The sequence below is a fragment of the Lampetra fluviatilis genome, chromosome 8, assembly GCF_964198595.1.
Source record: "Lampetra fluviatilis chromosome 8, kcLamFluv1.1, whole genome shotgun sequence".
NCBI classification, from domain to species: domain Eukaryota; kingdom Metazoa; phylum Chordata; class Hyperoartia; order Petromyzontiformes; family Petromyzontidae; genus Lampetra; species Lampetra fluviatilis.
In genome coordinates, this window is record NC_136282.1 from 12,184,998 (window position 1) to 12,201,925 (window position 16,928).

Below are 16,928 nucleotides of genomic sequence, written 5' to 3' on the forward strand. Positions count from 1 at the left end.
CACTCTACTCCCCTCCACCACGCACTCTCCTACCTCTCCCCTGTCATCTCACTCTACTCCCCTCCACGCACTCTCCTACATCTCCCCTCTGTCATCTCACTCTACTCCCCTCCACGCACTCTCCTACCTCTCCCCTGTCATCTCACTCTACTCCCCTCCACGCACTCTCCTACATCTCCCCTCTGTCATCTCACTCTACTCCCCTCCACGCACTCTCCTACCTCTCCCCTGTCATCTCACTCTACTCCCCTCCACCCACTCTCCTACATCTCTCTACTCTCATCTCACTCTACTCCCCTCCACACACTCTCCTACATCTCCCCTCTGTAATCTCACTCTACTCCCCTCCACGCACTCTCCTACATCTCCCCTCTGTCATCTCACTCTACTCCCCTCCACCCACTCTCCTACATCTCTCTACTCTCATCTCACTCTACTCCCCTCCACGCACTCTCCTACATCTCCCCTCTGTAATCTCACTCTACTCCCCTCCACCCACTCTCCTACATCTCATCCCACTCTGCTCCCCACCACAGACTCTCCTACATCTCTCCACTCTATTCCCACTCTGCTCCCCTCCACGCACTCTCCTACCTCTCCCCACTCTCATCTCACTCTACTCCCCTCGACCCACTCTCCTACATCTCATCCCACTCTGCTCCCCTCCACGCACTCTCCTACCTCTTCCCACTCTGATCTCACTCTACTCCCCTCCATGTACTCTCTGCTCCAGTGACAAGGAATTATCTCAAACACCTCAATGGGATGTTGCTTATTCTCTGCTGCTGCCACTTGCTCTGGATCTTCCTCCACACTGACCACGTGTGCTCCCAAATCCCTGCCTCCGATCAAATCCATGCTCAAAACCTTTCTCTTCTGCCTATGGCTGTCCCTTCTCAGCTGGAAATGTATAAAGATCCGTAACGCTCTCCCTATATTCTGTGGTTTCCACGCAGGGTCGTGTCTGCGCATGGACCACATTCTCCGGTCTCCTCCCACACGAAGCCAAACGCCGATAAACAAAATTGGCCTAAACATCGCAAAGTAGCAGGACCCTCCTGGGTAAATAGTGTTGAGCCTCGGCGAGCTTTTCCTGTGTAAATAACCGACGTTCTTATTCTAAGTCAGGTTGCCCGTAGCCTACTTTGCGAGAACGTCAACGGGTCAAACGACACTGTGGTTCCCGGCGTTGCTCTCAGAGCCGGAGCCGGTTGCACGTGGCAGGCCAAGCTCCTGATGCTTGCACAGCGCCCGAAAGACGATGCAAGCCCCCGGGCTGCGCCCGTCTCCACGGCCATCAGATACGACGAAAGTTTCCTTCTTGAGCTCCGGCTCCTTTACCCTCTCCCACGCCCTCCTCCGCCCTCCGCGGCGGTGCCAGTCTGCGTCATCCACGTGAACTCCCTCCCACGCACGCACGCACCCACCCACTCACCCGCCACCCACACTCATCCATGCGTGCCCCCACCTCCACCTGCCCATGCACCCACGAACCCACCCACCCACGCATCCACCCACTCGCTCGCCACCCACCCACCCATGCATCCACCCACCCACAACTGCCCATGCACCCACGAACCCACCCATCCACCCACGCATCCACCCACACACTCGCTCGCCACCCACCCACCCACGCATCCACCCACCCACGCATCCACCCACACACTCATCCACCCACACATACTCCCACCTGCCCATGCACCCACCTACCCACCCAGCCACCCATGCACCCGCCTGCCCACCCATCCACGACTCACTAAAGCCAGACTATGTCAGCTTTAAGATTCCAATGGTTCAGTTGTTAAAGCCGGAAACTCGGACAGCCAGCCATATCGAGAGCGACACAACCAACGGATTACACATTCACCCAAGATCTGTCCACTGCTGGATGAAAGCCTCCCAAAGTTGTAGCCATCCCTCACAGGCTAGCGATGTGACAATCCGTCCAGCTCCTCCTGCACACGAGCCGATCTCGGGCACGCTCATCCCTCACGGGCTTGCGATGTGACAATCCGTCCAGCTCCTCCTGCACACGAGCCGATCTCGGGCACGCTCATCCCCCCTCCTTTGGCTGCCGCTCCATAATGAGTCTCGACCAGCGGCACATTGCCCCTACGAGCAACCGTGTGCCTCGCCCAAGCTGCGCACTCCACATCGGTTCACGGTCGGCACGACGTCCCTCTAATGTACGTGTACTTTCCCCCCCGATCGGATCTCGTCGCCCCCCCCCCATCTCCACCGGTGGACATCCCCCTCCCCCGCCACCCCCCACTTCATCTCAACATATCAGCGGCCACCCATCGAATTGTAGGGCCACTCGGCACACTTGCGCCCTGTGGGTTGCCAAACTGCCATCTTTCGATTTAAAGCTTTCGTGACTGCAGGGATTCATCTTCTTGGTTCTTTCGGTAAAGTCACGTAGAAGGGAAATAATAAAAGAATACAAATTTAACATAATAAAATACAATTCTCACGACGTTTCGGCCACAACGCAATGCCATCGCCGCGCCCTCGCCAGTGTCCCCGTGTCCACCCACAAAACCCGCGCCCCCGACTCGCGTCGTACCCGCGGGTTCCCGCGGATGCAGCAGCTGAGCGTGGCGTTGTAGCCGGCGACGGCGACGAGGTCGACGAGGGGGTGCGTGAACTTGGGCGCCTCCATGAAGTCGTGCTCCTGGTAGGGCGGCCGCTTGTACGTCGAGCCTGTCCGACGGCGAGGACGATCGCACCGCACGCGCACGCACACACGCACGCACGTGTGGGCCATCGCCGTTAGCGCCGGCGCTCTGACACCCACGCAGTAGCACCCCGCCTGCGGTAGTCTCCCCCGGGGCAAAATCCCCCGCCGCCACCGGCCCTGCGGGGTGGGCACTGTACGTGCGCGTTTTTCCTCAATTAAGTGATTTGCAGATAATCGATCAGATGTGGAAAGCGTGGGCAGCGGAGTGGGCGCGCACGTCCACCTGCTCGCTCTCGAACGACGTCACGCACGGCATCTCTGGCGTGCACTGCGAAGCGTACGCGGTGTCTTTACGCACGACGCACCGCTAACGGCATTAACCAGGGCAGCCGGACAGGGATTGGGCAGCGGAGGGGTTTGAACTTCGAACATCCGCCACAAGCGGCAGAATTGCCGTCAATTGACTCGTGCAGGGAGTACGGCACCACTTTAGGTTCATGCAGCGTCTCAATGAGACAGGTCGTCTGACTGAGGGGGGACACAAGTGGAAAGGACAGAAGGCGCGAGCCGAGGACGGCTGTCGCGGGTGGAAACGGGAATCAAAACAGATGGAATAAAGAGGCGGACGAGAGAGCCGGTTTGGAGTAGTTTTAGAAACGGGCCAAATAAAAACAAAGGCCTATATTCCATTTTGCAAAATGCCCTCAACCTTTGCGCGCCTTGCTGCCGATTTAGAACGATTTAAAAAAATGATAAGCTCGTTCGAAACGATTGCCACACGTGCGTCTCCGCTCTTAACTTGGACGTGAATTCATTTCGAGGGAAAGTTGCGCGTCTCTTTGAAAACGAACGGCGGAGGAATGCGGCGGCGGCGGCGGCGGCAGCATCGGATCCGCCGAATCCGATCTCCCGCGCCGCCGCATCTGTCGCGATCCGTTGCGCCGGCGCGGACAGGTTCGTCGCGCGAAGCCGCGGTCCGAAAGAATTTGAAAAGCAACAGCGAATTCCTCCATCTCCCGTTACCGGGACCCCGCAGACGCCACGTGGCGCTGTCAACCCAAACTTCTGCGGGCGACACTGGCCGATTGGCAAATGGGAGCCTCCCGTCTTGTCGTATGGCTATTAACGTGTCCGAGTGACTCAGGGGGCTAATGGAACAATTATACGAATGATGATAATTATAATAATAAGTGCCAACGGTACGACTGCGCATGCCTCGATAAATTGAACATCTGTGAAAAAGAGCCTCGTAGTTCATCGGATTTCTCCAGGATAAATTAACATTTGAAACTGTGAATGTGGTGAGGTGCAAACCTGAAAACTAAACTAAACTTTTTATTTTACCAGGTAAGGCCCACTACTGAGCTATATAACTCGTTTGCAGATACAACCTGGCCACAAATAATAGCCCAACGAAGTGGCTTATCACGTGGAAATGTCTAGCAGCCAAATACTCTCAGTGCATGTTCCTAAACGTGGTGGGATAAAACCGGAGAAAAATCCACGTGACCACGAAGAATGCATGCAAACTCCAAATGTGCAGGCGTCCCCGGGTTCGGGATCGAACCCATGGCCTCCTGTATACCGGGTCGAGACAGAGGCGGCCTGGGCTCGACGCAGTTGCGGCCTTCATAGGTGCTCGCCCAAAGCGCTTTCCCCAACAGCCCGCTAAAGGCGATACGGGGAGATCTTTATCTTTCGTGTGCGTGTTTGCGTGCATGCCCACCGGTCTTCTGGATGTAGGCGCTGTTCTTGGTGTTGCCAGCCTCTTCGCTCAGGCCGCACATGTTCTCGGCGAAGACGCGGAAGAAGTAGTCGTTGCCCATGATGAGGTCGGAGGCCGTGTAGCTCGTCCGTCGGTAGTGCTCCACCATGGTGAACCACTCCTGCGGACGCCGACGCCGAAAGCCCTGAGTCAACCTTCGCTCCTTCTCCCCAGCCGACCCCGTGGCCTGGAACTTCCTCCCCCCAGCCATCCGTGCTGTCGACTTCCTGCCTCCAGGTCAAGTCCAGATTCAAATCCCTTCCTTTGTTTTTCCCCTCTGTTGTTTATTGTGGTTCTTTATATAGGACGCCCGTCACCCAGCAGAGCTTCACCGAGTCTCAAGACTATTTTTCAGGAGGGACCTGCCATGTTTTTGCAGTCAGGGGGCGATGTTACTTATATGGGTAGCTTTTAAGCATTGAGATAGATTCTAGATTTGAAGCTTTCGTGACTGCAAGGATTCATATTCTTAGGTTTATTCGGTAAAGTCACGTAGGTAAAAAATGTAAATTAATAAACGTAAAATAAAAATAAAAAATCACGACGTTTCGGAGGCAACACAAGCTTCCGTCTTCAGGTGGAACAGTCAGCTTGTGTTGCCTCCGAAACGTCGTGATTTTTATTTTTATTTTACGTTTATTAATTTAAATTTTTTACCTACGTGACTTTACCGAAAAAACCTAAGAATATTGAGATAGATGTTCGCAAACAGCACTTGTCGCAACGGTCTACCATGCTATACGGGGGAAGGGGGGGCGGGTATTTGTCATTGTGTGTATGTGTGCGTGGGTATAAATACATCTGATGCGTAGATTTCCAAAGCTAGCGATGATCCTGAAAGCCACACCGACGAAACCAACTGCCCGCACTGAGGCCCCCTCTTGGCAAGAGAAAGGCCGGAACGTGGCGTCCGGATGAGGCTGCGTCCCGATAGAGACGCGGTTAACTGTCCCGCGTCAGGATTTGGCGGAAAGCCGGCAGTGCGCCGATTGGCAAGGGCGGACCGGGAAATGCAACTCTTCTTGCAGAGAGATTATTCTCATCTTACATAGATTCATATCAGCGCCCTTATTCCGAGGCGCTTTACAACAATTATACAATTGCGCGTGATATGATGGTTGTCGTTAATGGTGGTGGTGGTGGTGGTGTAGTTGTGGTGACAGTGAGGCGAGAACAGGTGGGAGTGGTGAAGGAGGGGTTGGAGTAGACCTGGTCATAGCAGGGGGGCCAGGACAGGGAGCAGCAGTCGTGGTTAGTGATGGGGGTTGGGGTAGTGATAGGGGTTGGGGTAGTGATAAGGACTGTGTTAGTGATAGAGGTTGGGGTAGTGAAAAGGATTGGGGTAGGGGCAATGATAGGGGTAGTGGTAGGGGTAGTGATAGGGGTTGTGGTAGTGAAAGGGATTGGGGTAGGGGTGATGATAGGGGTAGTGGTAGTGAAATGAGTAGGGATAGGCCTGGTAATAGCTGGGGGCAGGGGCAGGGAGTAGCAGTAGCAGGGAGAGGAGATGGGGGGTTGTTTTAAAGGAGGGACGGAAGCAGGTGAGTGAAGATGGTTGTTCTACATGCTGCAGTAGGAGTTGGTTTCTTCAGCAACCGAGCCGAACGAATACATTCCCAGCATGGACAGCGATGGATTATGAAACCTCAACACATTCGTCAGTAACACCGTGGCTTTGCAAGGCCACGGTGTTACTGACGAATAGGCAACGTGTTTGGGTAAATGGGCCTTCTTCAAAGTGAACACGGACGATCATGACGATGACCAGCGGCGGCCGGTGGGCTGGTGATTGGGGGTTTGGGGAATGGAGAAGTGGGGGGAAGAGGCTGTAGGAAAAGGAGGGTGAGGGAAGGAGGAGGACATATCCAGCTTATAATATTGGCGGCAATGAGCAGGTAAGTATTGTTAAGCATTTATTTAATTTTCTCTACGTACATATGTACGTTCAACTTCTTTCGCACCGTACGTAGCCAATCGTGCTAAGTCGGAGGTGCGGGGCGGGGTGGGGGGGGATAACAAACTAAAAAAAAAATCAGTTCTAAAGAAACGAGTTTTCAAAAAATCATGCCACGTCGTCCCGGGGGCCTCTGGTGACGACAGAGGCCTCAGATTGGTCCTTACCATCGTCTTCTTGTCGGCCTTCTGCACCGTGTAGCCGGTGATCTCCGAGTTGCCGTTGTCGGTGGGCAGCTTCCACTCCAGGTTCACGTTGAAGCCCCAGATGTCCAGGATCTTCATGGCGAGCGGCGGACCGGGCTTTTCTGTGAGCGAGCGAGTCGGTTGGAGGTTAGAGATGGGCTGTCCAATGATCAAATTACATCGATTGCTTTACCGAGTTTTTGTAACGTAATAATAATAGCAGCAAAAAAATCCATTATTTATCCCAGAAAGGCCTCGTTAAGTCCCAAGATGGTATGGCTGCGGCAACTGGCCACATGCCGCAGCTTACTCTCATCTGCAAAATGCGACCGGGGACATTTTCGGTGAGAAATTAAAAACTAATTTTTTTTAATTAAAACCAGGTAAGGCTCACCGAGCTGTGATCGCCGTTTTTCAGAAGCGACCTGGCTATCACAAACGACAGTTCATCGAAGTGGCTTATCATGTGGAAATTTACTGCAGCCAAATACTCTCAGCACATGTTCCCAAATGCGGAGGGGGGCGGGGGGAACCGGAGGACCCGGACAAAAATCTACGGGGCCAGGGGGAGAACATACATTCCAGGCGAGGTCGTTAACATCTCGAGTCGTCTGGCCGAGTTGACGGCCCGTGGGCCTGGTTACACCTTGCAAGAGGGCCATTTCTGGCCCGTGGAAAATAGGTCACAGACGCCCTCGTTTTCGGGGGTTATCGTAGTTGTGTGTTAAAGCACGCAATCGTCGTCCAGAAGAACGGACATGCAGACACAGAACCGACGGACAGACGTTTGCAATATTTCTCCCACGTAACGACAAGCGTCCGCGATTCATAACAGACGTTTGGGTTAGGCCACGTTAACGGATCTGGCCAAATGTTTGTGGGGTACCCACTCTTCACCATTTGTTTGGCGTTAAGATGTTCAACACCAAATAGACACCTATTGCAAAAGGCATTACGTCTGCATTAACCACACACGCTTGTGGTAAAACATGCAAACGTGCTTTGATCATAATGTAAGCATTGTCATTGGAACTGATTGTGCTACACCAGAGACAGCCTCCTTCATAGCCTTGTCTCCCTCGTGTTAGACCAGAAAATGCCAAAAGGCAAACAGACCAAAGGCAATTGCAAATATCAAAGCATTAATAGATCGGGTTGAGCAATTACGACCGTTTCAACTCACCGGTAAGTTAGAGAGCAATTCTCGCGACAGAAATGTAGAGATCCGTTATGATGCCTCGCTTCAAACTGCGCCAAGCATCCCCGACAACAAGAATTGGCCGGATCACTTCGTGGTTGCCTAACCCCCCACCGATCCCCTCCCCCCCCGTCCCCCCACTAAAATATGAAAATCAACTACGGATCGGACCATTAGTTGCAAAACCCGACGCATTTAAAATAAACATCCTACCGGGCTTCCTTTGAAAAAGCCGAGAGAGAGCGGAGAAGGAGAGCTGAGAGAGTGAGCGAGAGAGTGAGCGAGAGAGTGAGCGAGAGAGTGAGCGAGAGAGTGAGCGAGAGAGTGAGCGAGAGAGTGAGCGAGAGAGTGAGCGAGAGAGTGAGCGTTTACGTAAAGCAAAGTAAAAACGAAATGATGAACGAAGCAAAGTGCCGACGACACCGAGCATCTTCTCGTTTCCACTGATCGTAAAAAAAAAGAACAGACAGAGAATGAGGAGAGAGAGAGCGAGAGAGAGAGAGCGAGAGAGTGACCGAGAGAGTGAGCGAGAGGTGGGGGTTTACATGAAGCAAAGTAAAAAAATAAAATACGAAATGATGAACGAAGCAAAGTGCCAACTACACCGAGCATCTTCTTGTTTCCACTGATCGTAACAAAACAAAAAAAGAGACAGCGGGGAGAGAGAGCGGGGAGAGAAAATGAGATGCCGGCACCGCGAGCCCCGAACTCACCGATGACCTGGAGCTCGAGGATGGCCTTGTCCTCGAGGTTGTCGATCTGCACGCTGAGCTCATACTTGCCCGAGTCAGCGCGCGTGCACTTGCGGATGAAGAGGATGCTGTCCGTGTCGCTGTTGCGCACGCTCACGTGCTTGATGTCCACCGGCTCGCCGTCCTTCTTCCACGTCGCCTTTGGCTTGGGCTTACCCTACCGCGGGGCCGGAGGATAGGAGACGGGGGGGGGGGGGACAGGCGGTGTGACCTCTGTGGCATCGTTGTAACCTTCTGACCCACCCCTACTGGACACCTTGTGAAAGACCCAGTGCAGAAGATTCCTGGTTTTAATCTTTCGTGAAGCTCATGGTCGACTTTACAACCGTATCCATTGCACAAGCCATGGCAGATGCGGATGCGCAAATGGAAAATAAAAAAAACTCTCCAATGTGCGACTGTGGTCATCCAGAACAGACCGTGCAACGTAAAACGACGTAATGCCTGATCCTCAAACACGAAGACATCACGGCGATACGCCCCGCTACTCACGAGGCTCTGCATCTACATCAGCCGTAAAGGAGAAAGATTCACAAGAAGCTCATGTCAGGCTTGAGCCGCTCAGTTAAGACGCATGAGCAGCTCAGCCATGGCTCGACTCAGGCTCAGCTCGTGGACATCCTGAACACAGCCGGGGCCAGGCTCAGAGCCGGCTCAAGTTATGAAGAGGAAGACCGGACATCGGTGAAAAAGAGCTTCACAGCCCATCGGATTCCTCCTCCCGTCCAAAACAAAGATCCCCATTCTGACCGCCGCTTGCATTGCCCGCGACGACGCGACCGAGCGGACCGCCACCAGCGCGCCACCGTCGTGGAACGCGCCGCTCACCAGGAAAGGAATGAGGACATTGATGGTCTCTCCCACGCGCTTGATGTACACCTGACGTAGGTTACGGGGCATCTGGATTTTGGGCCGCTCTGCAAGGCACAACGGTGTGTGTTGGATAGCAAACCCACAACATTCACAATTCGAGTACTGTGACGTGTCGCTGGTGATAGGAGAGTAAAGGTGATGTCATCACTGTAGGCCTATCAGGTGCGAAGACCAGAGTGGAGGGGGGGGGTTAATGTAGTCACGTAAGTTATATTTGACGGGTGGTGGCGGGTTTAACGACACATTCGCATTTACGCGACCTAACCCAACAGACAAACACACTTCATTACGGATAACATTGGTCGCGAATGCCCATCAACAAGCTCGGTGTTTGTGGTCGTGACCTAACAGATATTGACACCGTCCCGAGTGCCCGTCGTGTCTCGCGGTTGGCTGCGCCGCCGCCACCTCCCGGCCACTCACCCACGACCTCGCGCACGATGACCGCCTGGTTGGTGAGGCCGGGCTTGCTGGGGCCGGCGGCGTTCCATGCAGTCACGCGGAAGTTCAGCTTCTCGCCCATGGGCAGCCCCTTCACCGTGTAGCCCGTGCGTTCTGTCAGGTGGTCCGGGTTCGCCACCACCCACTCCTCCGCTGCGTCGGCGAGCCGCCCGGCACAAAAGGACAGAGGTCCCAGCACACCCCCACCCAGCGTTTAGCATCGCACATGCGTAGCTGTTGCTGTTGTTGTTGGTTTCGTTGTTGCTGCCGATGCCGTAGCCAGTCTCCCATCGGAAATGAGATACGGAGGCGCGGCGGAAATCACAGACAGAGCGGGAAGGCAAGCGCAGCCAGAACCGGGCGCTGCCAACAATTGCCCATGTTCTGTGGTCCTCTATTGGGATGTTGGGCCGACATCAATAGTGAGTGCGTTTTAACGTGGTGTGGTGAGAGAGGTAATGCTGAATCCCATACCCAGGCACGCCAGGAGATGACGACCTCAATGCCCTTGGGCAGGGAGTTCACGATATGTGTGTGACCCACCAACCCCTCGTCTCCAATGTGCTGGCTCACATGCGTGATATAGCTACCAGCGCCGGTCTAAATGCAACCACATCTCAAGGTTGCTGTACGGGAGTAGTGAAGAATATTTGTTTTATAGAGAGAGGGGCAGTGAGTCACAGGCAGAGACGAGGAAGGTCTGAAGCATGGACTCTAACAGGGGGAGGGGGAGTCGACAGCACGGACGGCTGGAAGAGTTCCAGACTGCAGGGGCCATCAAGAGAAGATTGAGAGGCCTCCCACTGACCAACTGGGGGCATCGACGGAAAGTGTTGCTGGGGAGGAGAAGTGACGGGAAGGAGAGTGAAGGGGAGGAGAGGTCATAGGGAGGAGAGGTGAAGGGGAGGGGCGGCGATGGGAAGCAGAGGCTCTGGGGAGGAGAGGCTCTGGGGAGGAGAGTGATGGGGAGGAGAGGTGACAGGGAGGAGAGGTGATGGCTCGCGACTACACGAGTGTCGCTCACTGCCTTCCTTGCGGTACTCGATGCGATATCCGTCGAGCCCCGCGGCGCCGATGCGCTCCGGCGCGCGCCACTTGAGCGTCACGGTGGTGTCGGTGACGTCCTCCACACTCACGTTCGTGGGCTCCCCCGTGGGGGCTAAAGGAGAGGGGTGGGGGGAGGTGGTGGTGCAGAGGAGGGGGAGACAAGGTGGATGTCATGGATGCTTCACAGAGAGTTGGCTGGGTAGCTTCGGGTTCAGGTGCACGGAGCCAACACCGATGAGATCCTGGGAAGGAATCTGGGTTTCAGCCGCCCGTGGTTAAATCAGGTTCCCTAGTGTAGCGGAATCAGAATATTTAGACTGCACGAATCTGATGAGCTATGAAGCTTTTTTCACAGATGTCTAGTCGCGAGTTGATGGTCGTGGCCCTGTCACCAATGACCTATGCAGAGACCCACAGACCTGTATAGAGACCAGTAGACTTCCGCGGAGACCCATAGCCTCACATGAACTTAGCTGTGATTAAAATGTGTTCTCAAGAGATGATGGTCTCAGCCTGGTTACCAATGACCGCACATACAAAAAGGCCACGCTGAACTTGGTTGGGCAACAGATTGGGTAAATTCCAGATCTGAAAAATACGTGATTTGCCTGCCACGTGATGATCATCAGCATCATTATCATCCACATCTCCATTGTTATCTCATGAATCCATCGGCAGCTACAAAAAAATCCAAATCACTATAATCATCTCTCAGCCATCATCATCTATGTATACCATTGTCTATAATGTAGGTTTGTTTTTGGGTTAGAACGCGTAAATATAAATGTGTCGTTAAACCCGCCACCACCTGACACAGCCAACTAGTAAGGGTTGTCACGTAAACAGAACGTGCCAATTCGTAACTAGTACAGCAACACCGGTGTGGTGGAGAGCAAATCCACAACATTTGCAATCAGAGTACGACGTTTCACCAGTAATTACAACTAGCATCATCAGGCTGTCCACAGTTTGAAGTAGAATAACGATTAACCTCAATGCCATCACCATCCAGTCACAATTGTCAACATATAACGTAGAGATGAGAAAATAACTAAATACCAACATGGACAGCAAGGTTGTCGTTATTATCCTTCACAGTGCACCTTGCTATTCCATTATACACACGTCAGCATCTTCAACCGTGATGGTTTCAACCAGCCCATCACCACCACGTGCGCGAATCGATCTCACTGCTGCTGCTGCACATATGCTACAGGCCCCGCACTCGCTTCATCGGGCACTGCTTCTTCTTCCCCCCTCTCCAAGCTCCCCGCTGTCAGTTTGGCATTCACGACAATCGCAGTCAACATTCTTGACCCAACCACCAACCCCAACACCACCACCAACCACCACCCACGGCTCGAGCGGAACACCCTCCAGCCGTACAGATAGCCGAGCCGACGCCACCGCCTTTGCTTGGGAACACAGCAGGGGATTTTTGAATCCATCTGTGCGGTGCCTGCAGCCGCGCCACGGAACCCCGGGGCCACACAAGATCGATTCTCCGCTCACGGATGTTTGAGCCGGTCCTGGGGGGGGGAGGGGGGGGCTCCCCTAGGTTGACTCGGCCTTAAATTAGAAATGAGTACCTGGCGCGGTACTCAATAGGTGCCCGCTAACAGCACTCGCCCCCAAACAATCTGTCGCACGGCTAGACGAGGGGTGGGGTGGGATATTTGTCTTTGCATCTCAGGGTTCGCTAGCAGTTTGCCCGTCCCCAACAAGAATGGAAACTCTAAATTTCGATTTAAAGCTTTCGTGACTGCAGGGATTCATCTTTTATTATTTCCCTTCTGTGTGACTTTACCGAAAGAACCAAGAAGATGAATCCCTGCAGTCACGAAAGCTTTAAATAAAACATAATAAAATATTTTATTATGTTTTATTTTTATTATTTTATTACTTCCCTTCTACGTGACTTTACCGAAAGAACCAAGAAGATGAATCCCTGCAGTCACGAAAGCTTTAAATAAAACATAATAAAATATTTTATTATGTTTTATTTTTATTATTTTATTACTTCCCTTCTACGTGACTTTACCGAAAGAACCAAGAAAATGGAAACTCTAACGAGCGGAATTTGGCCAAACGTCCCAGCGCAGCGAAGCAAAGCGATGGGGCGAGCGAGCAACCCACCTCGAAGCCGTCTCTCCTTTGAGACGCCGGCGAGGGTTTTTGTTTTCTCTCCTGGGTACTTAAATATACCGTACCAAGGCCTTAGCCATGGAGTCAACATTGGGGGGGACCAAATTTTCCAGGGTGTCTGGGGGTCCCAACCCAGAAAAATATCTAAATTTGAAAACGAATTTCCTGCCTAAAATATTTTCAAATTCACCAACACACGGGATGGACTTTGTATTTATGTTTCACAATAATGTCTAATAGTGTATTGTAATACATTGCACTGTTTTTACTTTTTTACCATTTCTTGTTTCATTGTATGTCATGGGAGAGATTAGGGATTAATAAAGTACAGCCATAACCACAATCATATAAACAGAAATCTATGCATTGATATTGTGGCCAAGGTTTAGCAAATTTTTCTTTTTATTTACATAGCATAGCAAATTTGTTTTTTGCAATATATTGGGGGGAACATTTTGAAGCATATTTGAATATTATACTATCTTCTAATTACGGCCTTGTACCGTACATATGTACGTTGAACTTATTTCGGACCGTACGTAGCCAACAGTGCTAATTGGAGGTACGTTGTTATTGTAACTAGCATCATCATAGATTTAATTGTGGACAACACCCCAGGATTGTCCGACACGAGTTTGAAGCTTTGTAAATGAGATATTGAAAAATATATACTTTTAGGATCAAGCGAGGAGCGCCCCAGTGACGTCACTGGAGGGATGTACGATATTTAAAAGTGTATTTTAAAGTGTCAGCGCTGAATATATAACGGGTACTCGCAGTACACAAGCGGCAATGTCAATATATAATAGGAAATATTAGTACGCATTAAGAAACATTAGGTACGGTACTTTTCTTATTTAATGCGGTGTTATTTTAGTGTTTTGAAGAAGTGCTATTGGCAAATGCGTTGTTGTTGCTGCTGCTAATTATCCACCGTTGCCAACGTAGCAGATTAATTAGTTTAATTAAAAGCTACTCGTAAACATGTTTACTGGAGAAACACAAACACAGGCACGGATAGACAGAGACAAAAGACAGAGAGACACAGATACTGTGTAGGAATAGCATCCCTGTCAACCCCTTATCAGTGCCCCAACTTATTACAGACCAATTCAGACATTACTGGTCACTCCGTGCCCCTAATAATCTCAACGTTCATCCCACAAAGTCCCATCACGAGGGAGAAACACAAACAAAATAGACAAAACACATTTTTTTCTGCCCGTATTGAAACGGCTGTGCGCCGTATGGACCTGGAAAACTCAATTCCCCTGTACAACAATAAGTGGTTAACCCCTATGGGGTTGACAGATATGGTTCACACGCACTGGTGTGGCCAGCACCACGCCCGGCCGCCTTTCGCCTCCCTACTCGTTTGAGGCCGAGTCGACCTAGGGGAGACCCAGGTACCGGTTCAGAAAAAAAAAAAAATCGGCACCGGTTCGGCGTTGGCCGTGAGCGGGAATCCAACCCGGGTCGCCGGGTTCGTAGCGCGGCGCATCGGGCGACTGCCACACACATCTCCAAAACTCTCTCACTTTCTTTCTCTCTCCCCCCCCCCTACGTTTCGCTCGGAGCGGCGTCGTCGGCCCGCTGGAGCCGTCGATTCCATCGGCAAGGGAGTCGCCACCGCCGTCAGACACCTTCAGATCGTCTCCATCATCACCATCATCATCGCCACCGCCGTCTCCACCTCCTCCCCCATTGCTCGTGCCGTTGACGACGCTACACTCCACCACAACGACCAACGCAGGCGCCACCTCTCCGTTCCCTTGGGTCGGCACATCCAGCGCGCTCTGTCCGCCCTCCACCGTCGGCGATGCGGTGCCGGGCAGCGGTGTCGCGTCGCTGTCTGCCGGGGCCGTCTGCTTCACCATGGCGAGCGAGGCGGTGGGTGGGCTAGGGTGGTGGGCTAGGGTTGTGGGCTAGGGTGGTGGGCTAGGTTTGTGGCGGCTGGAGGTGCCGAGGAGATGCGGGAGACGCCCACAGGGACGAGTGTCCCCCCGTATTTATAGAGGCGAGGAGAGAGACGAGGGCTGGGGGAGTCTTAGACACTCCCACCATCATCACGAAGCGGCATCGTCAAGATCACCCTCCCATCACCCCACCACCCTCCCATCACCAGAATCATCATCATCAACCCCCACCGTCACCACTCACCATCACCAGAATATTTATTCGGACCATCACGAAGAGCATCATCACCGCCAACGTCACCCAATCATCACTCACTCACTCAAATACTTCACGCATCCAGGCAAACACGTATCCAAGTACACGGTCACCGAATGATGGATATGCAGTGATACAACCGCAAACCAAACCATTCACACATTCAACGGCTGTAACCCAACCACCGACCCATTCAACCACTCACTCATTCAGCCTCTCACTCCTCGAACGACGCAGCCAGTCAAAATACTCCTTCACTCACCCAACCACTCACCAACACTCACCCACCCCCCCACTCCTCAAAACATCCGCAACTGAACACCACCTCACCTTCCACCTAGCCGGTCGCTGACGTCTCCGCCTTCTTCCCCCATGACACTCACCCCCACCCCCCATGACACTCACTCACCCCCCCATGACACTCACCCCCACCCTCCCCATGACACTCACCCGCACCCCCCATGACACTCAACCCCACCCTCCCCATGACACTCACCCGCACCCCCCATGACACTCACCCCCACCCCCCATGACACTCACCCCCACCCCCCATGACACTCACCTCCACATGACACTCACCCCCCCATGACACTCACCCCCCCATGACACTCACCCCCCCATGACACTCACCCCCACCCCCACGACACTCACCTCCCCATGGCACTCACCCCCCCATGACACTCACCCCCACCCCCATGACACTCACCCGCACCTCCCGTGACACTCACCTCCCCATGGCACTCACCCCCCCATGACACTCACCCCCACCCCCATGACACTCACCCCCACCCCCATGACACTCACCCGCACCTCCCGTGACACTCACCTCCACATGACACTCACCCCCCCCATGACACCCCCCCCCACGCCACTCACCCCCCCCCCCCACGCCGCTCACCCCCCCCCTCACGCCGCTCACCCCCCCAGGCCGCTCACCCCCCCCCCACGCCGCTCACTCCCCTATGACCCCCCCCCCCACGCCGCTCACCGCGGGTATTTGTCGCCACATAGCTGGCCGCTGCTCTCTCCGAAAGCGATCCTCGTCAAGAATGCGGCCGCTCTCACAACCCTCGTTCCGGAGGCCGAGGAGTGACACCCGCAAAGTGCAGCCACAGCAGCCCCGGGGGGGGGGGGGTGCTCGTGCCCCCCCCCCCTCTGCTCCTCCTCCCCGCCCCCCACTAATGAACATAATTGTCCCTCCCCACATTCGATGGCAACTCCTCGACGGGCAAACTCGGGACCATTACTAGAGAGTGACCAATGGTAATAGGTGGACAATGATGGTGGGTGGACATTTCTAGAGAGTGACCAATGGTAACAGGTGGACAATGCTGGTGGGTGGACATTGCTAGTGAGTGACCAATGGTAATAGGTGGACAATGCTGGTGGGTGGACATTTCTAGAGAGTGACCAATGGTAACAGGTGGACAATGCTGGTGGGTGGACATTGCTAGTGAGTGACCAATGATAATAGGTGGACAATGCTGATGGGTGGACAATACTAGTGAGTGACTAATGGTAACAGGTGGACAATGCTGGTGGGTGGACATTGCTATTGAGTGACCAATGGTAACAGGTGGACAATGCTGGTGGGTGGACATTACTAGTGAGTGACCAATGGCAACGGGTGGACAATGCTGGCAGGTGGACATTACTAGTGAGTGACTAATGGTAACGGGTGGACAATGGATCTGATACCCGTGATCTTATCGTTGC

General features: G+C 53.3%; 2 protein-coding genes across 2 annotated transcripts in view; one reads left to right on the plus strand and one right to left on the minus strand.

Annotated features, from left to right (window-relative positions):
- Positions 1-16,928, plus strand: part of BET1L (Bet1 golgi vesicular membrane trafficking protein like) — a 355,770-nt gene that overhangs the window by 83,486 nt on the left and 255,356 nt on the right. The window lies entirely within an intron of this gene.
- Positions 1-16,928, minus strand: part of LOC144933891 (myosin-binding protein C, cardiac-type-like) — a 91,651-nt gene that overhangs the window by 18,445 nt on the left and 56,278 nt on the right. Inside the window, exons 25-31 of the mRNA XM_078859175.1 lie at positions 10,873-11,007; positions 9,831-10,001; positions 9,363-9,451; positions 8,496-8,691; positions 6,567-6,706; positions 4,407-4,566; positions 2,567-2,703 (exon numbers count right to left, since the gene is read on the minus strand). Coding sequence (XP_078715301.1) covers positions 2,567-2,703; positions 4,407-4,566; positions 6,567-6,706; positions 8,496-8,691; positions 9,363-9,451; positions 9,831-10,001; positions 10,873-11,007 — 1,028 coding nt within the window. The remainder of the gene's footprint in view (positions 1-2,566; positions 2,704-4,406; positions 4,567-6,566; positions 6,707-8,495; positions 8,692-9,362; positions 9,452-9,830; positions 10,002-10,872; positions 11,008-16,928) is intronic.